The sequence below is a fragment of the Rutidosis leptorrhynchoides genome, chromosome 9 (genome assembly GCF_046630445.1).
Source record: "Rutidosis leptorrhynchoides isolate AG116_Rl617_1_P2 chromosome 9, CSIRO_AGI_Rlap_v1, whole genome shotgun sequence".
Taxonomy (NCBI): Eukaryota; Viridiplantae; Streptophyta; class Magnoliopsida; order Asterales; family Asteraceae; genus Rutidosis; species Rutidosis leptorrhynchoides.
Genome location: NC_092341.1, coordinates 261633904 through 261643616, shown reverse-complemented (window position 1 = coordinate 261643616; position 9713 = coordinate 261633904). Strand labels below are relative to the sequence as shown.

Below are 9713 nucleotides of genomic sequence, written 5' to 3'. Positions count from 1 at the left end.
ATATATATATATATATATATATATATAAAATAATTGAAATAATATTAATATCAATATATAACTTGTTCGATTATGAGTATATGTGTTAATATATATAATTGATATAGGTTCGTGAATCCGAGGCCAACCCTGCATTGTTCAGTTCCGTCGTATGCATATTTTACTACAAAATATCGTATCGTGAGTTTCATATGCTCCCTTTTTACTTACTTTTGAAATATATATTTTTGGAACTGAGAATACATGAAATGCTTTTATAAATGTTTGACGCGATAGACACAAGCAAAACATTCCTCTAATGAATTATTATACAGACGAGTTCTGTAGGTTATTATATCGAATATCGCCCCTGATTATTATAGCTTGATAACCTAAGAATTAGGAAAATGGCCCCTAATTGACGCGAATCCTAAAGGTAGATCTATGGGCACTGACCAGCCCCATCCGGGTTACGGATGCTTTAGTACTTCGAGGTTTATATATATACAGACGATACTTGTATATTACAGACCGAAAGTTCTGTTTATTTTGGGGATATTCATGATGCGCTTTATATGTTAAGGTCGGTTACCAAGCAAGGTTATATATATATATATATATATATATATATATATATATATATATATATATATATATATATATATATATATATATATATATATATATATATATATATAGAGAGAGAGAGAGAATGATTTTTATACACAGGTTATGTGTATGATATTTTGTACACGAGATATGTGTACGGTTATTAAAAATCGCGAGGCAACCTACGGGGGAGAAAAGGATACGAACCTACTCTGCCAAGCATTTATGAAAAATGGTTTCGTACACGAAATATGTGTACTGTATTTAAATCTTGTAGTCTATCAAAATTACTGAATTTTATTGTTTATGATAAACTTATGAACTCACCAACCTTTTGGTTGACACTTTTAAAACACGTTTATTCTCAGGTATTAAAGAAATCTTCCGCTGTGCATTTGCTCATTTTAAAGATATTACTTGGAGTCGTTCATGGCATATTTCAAAAGACGTTGCATTTAAGTCATTTGATTTCAAAAAGATTGTTATTAGATAAATGACAGATTAGTCATTTATAATTTGGAAAACATGATAATATCATTGGTATGCATATTTGTAAACTTTCGTCGAAAAGAAAGGTTATCTTTTAAAAATGAATGCAATGTTTGTAAAATTTATCATATAGAGGTCAGTACCTCGCAATGGAGCCAGATGTTGAAGACTTCGTCCAGGTGGATTAGGACGGGCTTTGACAGTTGGTATCAGAGCGGTGGTCTTAGCGAACCAGGTCTTGCATTAGTGTGTCTAACTGATAGGTGTTAAGATGCATTAGTGAGTCTGGATTTCGACCGTGTCTGCATGTCAAAAGTTTTGCTTATCATTTCATGTCAAAAGTTTTCGACAGTGGTCGGTGACCGAAACAACCGCAGCAACGTCTGTCGCCTTCCCCAAAAACGACGTTGACGAGGTGGTGACCGAACTTGAGAGTAAGAACAAATCAACCTTTAATATAAGAATGATAGAAACTTAAATTGTAAGTTGAAACTTGCAGTGGATGTTAATATCAATCAATAGTAAATGATTTTAAGAGTAAATTATGTTAAGGTTTTGAGAGTGGATTTAATGGTAGTGGGGGAGATGAGATGATGGAGATGAAATATAGGAGGTTGTATAGATTGCTGGTTACACATCTTTGATTACTATTTTTCTATTTTTGTTTAGATTAATGTAGACCAAGGGCTGTTATGATTTTTGTTAGGATTTGTTACGACTTGATTGGGTTTATTATTCTGTTAATTAATTAATTATGGTTATGATTATAAAAAGACTAAAATACCCTCACATGCTTTGCACATGACTTTATTTAACGGTTAAAATTGACAGCACTTGGACGGATGGACGAGGAATGTATAAAGTACATACATTAGGATGAGGAAAGCAAAAAAAAAAAAAAAAAAAAAAAAAAAAAAAAAAAAAAGAGACGAGGAATGTAAAAATGTCTAGATGAAAATGTATGAATCACCAAGACACCAAGTGTCTTTTTATGCAGTAAGTATTTCCGATTACCTATAAGTTAAACTTTTTATATATCCCCATATCAACGTTATTACATGTTTTCTTTCAACGTTATTACAAAAGTTCATTGGCCCTTTCAGAACCGAAGTGCCCTTTAACCATTAGATTACGAGTTCAAGTCCAATGGTAGATGATATGTAATATATTCATGAAGAGAAAAACTTGTGTGGGCATTCGAGACTTCGAGTTGCCTTCTAACAAAAGGAGTCCTCCATATAAGTATTTTATTTTAATACTCCCTCAGTACCGAATTAATTGTCCCGTTTTGACTTTTCAAACATATGTATCGATCCAGTGCTGTGTTATGAGATAGTTATAATTTTAGTTTATTCGATTTAACAAAGTAATTACACTTTATGAAGATATTTTGACACTATTTAGACTTGTAAACTCAGGTCTTTCAACTACATTAAAATTTATGCATGAAATTGCAACTGAGCTCAAGGAAACCATGTTAGAATCTCAATCATTTGGACACACTTTCAGGTAAATTCAAATATTCAAATCAGCTACATTACATAATGTTATGTTCTATATCAATCCTTATTCCCATTCCGTTACTTTTTATGTAGCACCTAATCGTTACCTGAACCACCAACGTTGTATGGCAGAGATGGGAGTATTTAAAAATGGTGCATACCGATACATGAGAGGGTTAACTGTCCTTCCAATTTTCGACCACACGCTTTGATGGTAACCGGCAGTAACAGGGGCATGATACATGAGCTTCAATAGCTGCCACAAAAGAAATTTCGGTTACAAAGTTCATATTATAAATATTTAAATGAACTATTCTCTACATGTAGACAAGCAAAAATGGCAAGCTGAAGTGGTGAACATCATTTATTGAACTCTGTATTTCTCATTATAGTCTCCGATTACTCCCGATCAATCCCCGATTACTCCTCTTTAAGAACAGACAATTCCAATTTTTCAAAATCCGTTTAATTAATCAGTCAACATCGCTTAATGGGTCAAGAATGGTTGTTGGTCAAAGTCAATCACGGTTAAAATTGGTCAACATTTTAATACGAATTTAAACTAGAATTTTAGAGTTCCTAAACAAATGAACGATTATGTTTATGTTTTTAGACAATTGAGTCAAAGCTTATGTTAATGTTTATGGTATTCTTCTACATTTACACATAATTTTGAAATTTATTATTTAATTGTATAAAAAGTCCAATCCGATTAATCCCCGAGTTGCTGATTACTCCCTCCAAAAACGTCCCGACTTAGTACTCCCCGAGTGGCGAGTTTTGCAACCTTCATGTCATAATAAACCTAGACTAGACTAAGTTACAGTAAAAGTTACGAAAAAAATCTACAAACCTGCCAATACATGAAAGTTTGTATTATGTTACGTTGCCACCTGCATTTAAAAATTAATGGTTAAAAAAAAAACAGATCCCATGATAATAAAAAATGATATGAACAGAAGCTGAGTATTGTTACTGACGATAAGAGAGATATGATCAAAAGGAACCCGACGCCAATCTCAGCTTGTGAAGACAGTATGCTGAGAGTCGTTGTGTTTGATTCCACCCACACGCACACTTCTTCCAAGTACTTCCTGTTTACCAACCATCATCAAGAGGTGAACGACATCATGATACGGGTCTAAATTAAAATTCACAATTGATGGTTGAGTAACGGGTCTAAAGTGTAACTATTAAGTGTAGTGTACAGGGGTTGTATTGTGTTGCGCCCACTAAGAAAAACATTTTTGATCCATATTGAAAATCATACTTAGATACTGTGCTAAATGCTAAACATGATTATAAAAACTACAGTATATTATTACATATATAGTCTAATCTTATTTAGCAAATCAATACAGGAGGCTAACATGCAATTGTATACATTATGAATGAATTTCAACATGTTTGACCTATTCAGCATGTTCAAGTTCAACCCATTTGACCAATTCCCTTTTTAGTTAAATCATTTAGCTTAACCTGTTTAACCCGTTATGCATAAACATAATGTAGATAAACCCATTTGAGTAGATGTCTTAATATTGTCGCCTCTACTTGTAAAGAAAAATTTAAGAACTTTGACCTGTACAAGGAGGAACGACCAAAATTACGCCTAGTGAATTTTGCAGAATGTTCCAAGCTTCGACATACGATGGGCAGCAAAGCAACTGCGAAAAAAAATCAATACTGCATTAGATAACGTACAAGGCTATAAAAATTTAATCATAAGTAATCAAAATATTGAGACAGTATCACAGTAAGTTTCACTAACATGTAAGGTGAAGATTTGAAGTAACAAAAGTGAGACAGTAAATGAAATAGATGAAATCTTTGGTAGCGATTACTGATTGGAGCCACACTTGCCCCTCCTGCAAATTCCATGCCCTTGGTTTCTGCAAATATGAGATGCATTATTTGATGTAAGCTGTATTGAGATATCGTAATCATAAACGGAAACTTTTATGAGTTTTAAAACATTACCCCATAAAGAGAGTAGAGAGAATACAATGACGAACACGCACTCCCCATAAATGAGATTCGAAATGCCCTATGAGAAAGGCTTTTAGGTATGAGCGGGAACATAGCAAGCACAGCTACAACAAGTACCTGAGAGAAAAGTATATTGGAAGTTATGGAAACAGCACCAATGTCAAAAAGTTACGTACCACACACAACACACACACGCAGATAAATTTTCATACCCAAGCGTTGACAGAAAATTGAATAGTTTGTCGATCCCAGCGTAAAGGAGTTGAACTTGGAGTTGATGCCCCTCCAGCTCTTGTAGTGGACCCTACAAGTATTTATTGCATCATATACAAAAGATGAATATGTGTTATTTTTCTCCACATTACGTGTATCTATAAAAAGAACAAAATGGTCTACCTGAGTTGGTAGGTGGCCTTCGTTCACTTGCAGATGATGTTGAAGATGAAGAAGCAGACGATCTTGCAGGCTGTGACGTTGTATTTGTAGTCATTGGTTCCACAACAAGATCACAGTCCTGGATTTCAAGAAATACACAAGCTCGATTAAAAAAGGTTCATTTTTTTTTTTTTTTTTTGAAAGGCAAGGTTAGTTGTTAGTTGTTAGACTCGAACCTGGGTCACTCTCGAATCCATGAAACATGGATACCAATGAAGCAAGCCTCATTGGCACATACATCACAAAAGGTTCATTAACACACCGTATATAAAAAGCACATACATCACAAAAAACGACCTCACAATTATCAATACAACTTATGTGATTTGCAGACATATATAATATACTACTTATCCAGAAACGCATAAACGTCACATTATCATACAAAAAACGTCAACGCAACTAGGTTATAAGGCAGAATCTTACTATTCAAGTTTACCAATTTTTTGTTTCAACACATGCACTATAACAATATCTCATACAAATTAAATTTCAAATCCATAATCACAAACTTCATCAAATCTAATAGAAAATTTGACAACATTTAACCTTTTATCACTATTTTTACCAATTAAGATTGAACAAAAGGTCATGTAGCGATATAAACCCTAATTTCGGAAAACAAGCAAAAGCTACAAAATTGTCAATCAAGCAGCACAATTCATATAATAATAATCAAATTAAATAATAAAGGCACATAACTACATAAGTGATCGAAAAAATAATTAATAATGATGAGATATTAGAAGAGAGAGTACGGACGATATAACGCTGATAGAATTTGCGTTTGAAGTGAGTGATGACATCAGAACGAGAAGCCATGTGAGGAGGAATAAGAACATTGGACCAGTAATCAGCCCATCTTGGATCATTATCATAGTCGTATGCTGCAGCTGCTATCTTCTTTAACTTCTGTGGATCTTGTTCTTCAACCATTCTTTTTAATTTGATTTGATGTTTAATAATTACTTAGATTAGATTCGATCCTTACTTCTTGAGGATGTGATTGATATATTCCGTTCCTAAATAAGGGGTTGCGACTGAAATTGGTGGTGTGTGAGATATTGTGGTGGGTGGTTGACTAGGAAGTAGGAGCACTGTTGTATTGTACTGCCTGCTTAAATGTTTGTACTTTACAGTAAATTGATGTTTAGTGTTTCGGTTTTTGTGCGATAACATACAAATTTATATATCTATCTTCTATATACTTATATAAATATAAATATAAATATAAATATAAATATAAATATAAAAAAAAAGTTAAAAAATAGTGACATGTCTTTGGCACCTTAATTATAGTTAATTGTGCCAAGTGAAAAATCTACATGTCCATTCCATAAATTTTTACAAAATTAAACAAGCAAATAACGTAAACTAACTAGCTTATAACCTGCGAATTCGCGGGACTTTGACATTATATACCTTAAAAGAGAATGTTTATTAGCTAATAATTATTTTCAAAAATCACTTTTTAACCCTTAGATCAAAAAAGACTTTCAAATACTCTTATCTAATGGTTCAAAATGATCCTATATTTATATTAGCTAAAAAATCAATTTTGATTTTTAAACTACCTAAAATGCCCTTTTAATAATAAAAAAACACGGGGGTAAATTAATAAGAACTAGCTTATAACCCGCGAATTCGAGGGACTTTGACATTATATATATTTGAAAGAAATTTCTATAAATCAAAGTGAAGATGTACATAAATCATTCTAACTTGATTCATTGCGATAGTATATAAGAAAGTGTTATAATTCAGCGATCAATAATCCTGTATGGGTTCTTGTTATTGTCTCAAAATGTTACTTGACAACACTTCGAGTGACTTTATTAACCTCTTACGCATCATCTTTCCATGAAACTATATAGTTGAGTTCCACTTGCACCTGCATCTTCAACAAACACCAGTTATATCAGCTAAGACAACATGGACGGCACGTAACTATTGATTTGCAATACTACCATACACCTATGTTGTGATGACCCAGAAATTTCGACTAAATTTAAACTTAATCTTTGTATGATTAACATTTCTGACATGATAAGCAAAGTCTGTAAAACTGAATCTCAAAATTTTTGAATTACTTTTATATATTTAAATACCCTTCGGTTGTTTTCGACGATTCGCGAACAATTATATGTAAATAGATACATATATACTATAACATGAAAAGGTAACAATGTATTAATTGTTTGATACCGTACATTAAACTTATTGGTTTAAATATCTATTTGAATGTATATGATAAGTTGAAATATTTGTTATTAAAATTTATTTATAAATAACTTCCAATGTGTATTTAAAAACTGATTTATGTATATTAAAAAGATATATACATATATATAATAAACGATAGTAACATTCGTTTATTGATTCAATTGATATTTAGATAAGTTAACTAAAGCGTTTAAGATGAACCAGTTAAACACTAATTTGCTACAGTGTTTTCAAATTGCCACATTACTCAAAATGCTACAGTGTTTTCGAAAATCACTATTTGCTACAGTGAAATTGACTTGCTACAGTGAATTGCTACATTAAAATATGACTTTGCTACAGTAACTTTGCTACAGTAAACACTATTTCAAAATAAAAATGTATATATTATATATATATATATTAACAAATAGCGAGACGGTGATTTATAGAAGTAAATGACCAAAACATTTGAAAGTTTAAGTTATACTATGAGTGGTATAGTTTATGAATAATTTAAGGCTATATTTTGACAAAGGTACGTGACACGAAACGTAAAATGCAATTGTTCTAAAGGTACGAAAGGACATTCGAAAAACCGGAACCGGGACATAAGTCGAGTGATGACGTACGACTTATCGGAACAAAAATTACAAGTCAACTATGCACGTGAATTTAATATAATATATAATTAATTATATAAATTATATATATTATATTTATATTAATTTAATATTATGTCGACAAACAAGAAAACAAAAATTTGTGAGTTGGAATCTGAGGCCATGCGATCGCATGGCCACAAGCCTATAAATCCATGCAATCGCATGGAGGCAAAAGTCTGGCCTGATGCTATAAAATGGCATTTTGCTCGACACATTAACACACACACATACATATTACTTCGTATTTATTTTATTATTATTATTATTATTATTATTATTATTATTATTATTATTATTATTATTATTATTATTAAGATTAATATTATTAATAATCTTATTATTATTATTAATTAGTATTATACATAAAATACTACGACGAGGTTATGAGCTTGTCACTTTCAAAATCGTTTCCAAGCGAGCTAGAGCTAAGAAAATTATGGGTTATTGCCAAGAAAATTATGGGTAATGTTAGGGGGTATTTTTGTGAATCAAACCTCGTGTTTATCATCTCCGATGCGTCTACGTGCTTTCCTATAATATTGTATATCAATATTAAACAGTGAGTTTCATATGATCCCTTTTACTCTCTACATTTTTGGGCTGAGAATACATGCAAATGCTTTATTAACCGATATACAATATTTATATGCGTGAGTTTCATTTGCTCCCTTTTTAATTGCTTTTGCAATCTATATTTTTGGGCTGAGAATACATGCACTTTATGTTAAACGCAATGGATACAAGTACATACTAAATTCTACACCGAGTTTGAACCGAAAATCCCTTAGCTTTGGTAACTATTAACTGCCAGTTATAAGAACTGGTGGGCGCGAGTAGTAGTATATGGATCCATAGGGCTTGATATCCCCGTCCGAGCTAGAGCACTAGCCTTTTAACGGACGTATGCTATTTGAGAAGCGTACACGTTGGTTTGCGTGTATTATTAAGATGATTATACAAAGGGTACAAATTATATAAACGTTAAAGTTTAGTTACCAGGGTGCTCAATTTTGTAGAACCGATTGATAAACGTTTCGGATGAAACAACTGAAATCTTGTGATCCACCTTTTATGTAAAACCTATTGATAAACGTTTTGAATAAAACAACTGAACTTTTGTAATCCACATTGATATACGGATTATGTGTAATATTAAAACTATGAACTCACCAACCTTTGTGTTGACACTTGAAGCATGTTTATTCTCAGGATTCTAGAAGTCTTCTTCTATTTGCTTATACGTGATACAAGATATGTGCTTGGAGTCATACATTCTATATACAAGAAACTTGCATTCACCAAACCATTACCATGTATCTTATTTTGACTGTATTGTCAACAGATGTATTATTGTAAACCATTTAAATGGTGATTGTCTATACGTAGGAATCATCAGATGTTAAAAACTTGGAATTTATATATTCATTTATGAAATACCTTTTCAAACGAATACAATGTTACAAAATTTATCACATAGAGGTCAAATACCTCGCAATGAAATCAATGAATGACGTGTTCGTCCATATGGATTTGGAGCGATCGTCACAGTTGGTATCAGAGCGTTGGTCTTAGCGAACCAGAATTTGCATTAGTGTGTCTAACCGGTTATTGTTAGGATACATTAGTGAGTCTGGACTTCGACCATGTCTGCATGATAAAAGTTGTTGCTTATAATTTTTTTGTTAGAAATTACCTGCTTATCATTCCTTGTGTGGAAAATTACCTGCTTATCATTTGTAGTCTAGACACACCTTATTGCATGGATTGCATGACTAGTGTATAGACAAAATGAATATCTTAGCGTATCTGTTACTGTTACCTTTACTTGACAGTTTCCGAAAGT

At 32.2% G+C, this 9713-nt stretch overlaps 1 protein-coding gene across 1 annotated transcript; it reads right to left on the bottom strand.

Moving 5' to 3' along the window:
* Positions 1-2535: 2535 nt before the first annotated feature.
* LOC139866305 (uncharacterized) lies at positions 2536-6157 on the bottom strand. The gene is made up of 9 exons (XM_071854502.1): positions 5766-6157; positions 4965-5082; positions 4781-4872; positions 4560-4685; positions 4351-4471; positions 4162-4246; positions 3560-3673; positions 3433-3472; positions 2536-2835 (listed from the first exon to the last, which is right to left on the bottom strand). Exons 1-9 carry the CDS (start codon positions 5937-5939, stop codon positions 2683-2685), a joined length of 1023 nt encoding a protein of 340 aa, XP_071710603.1. The 5' UTR covers positions 5940-6157; the 3' UTR covers positions 2536-2682.
* Positions 6158-9713: the final 3556 nt, after the last annotated feature.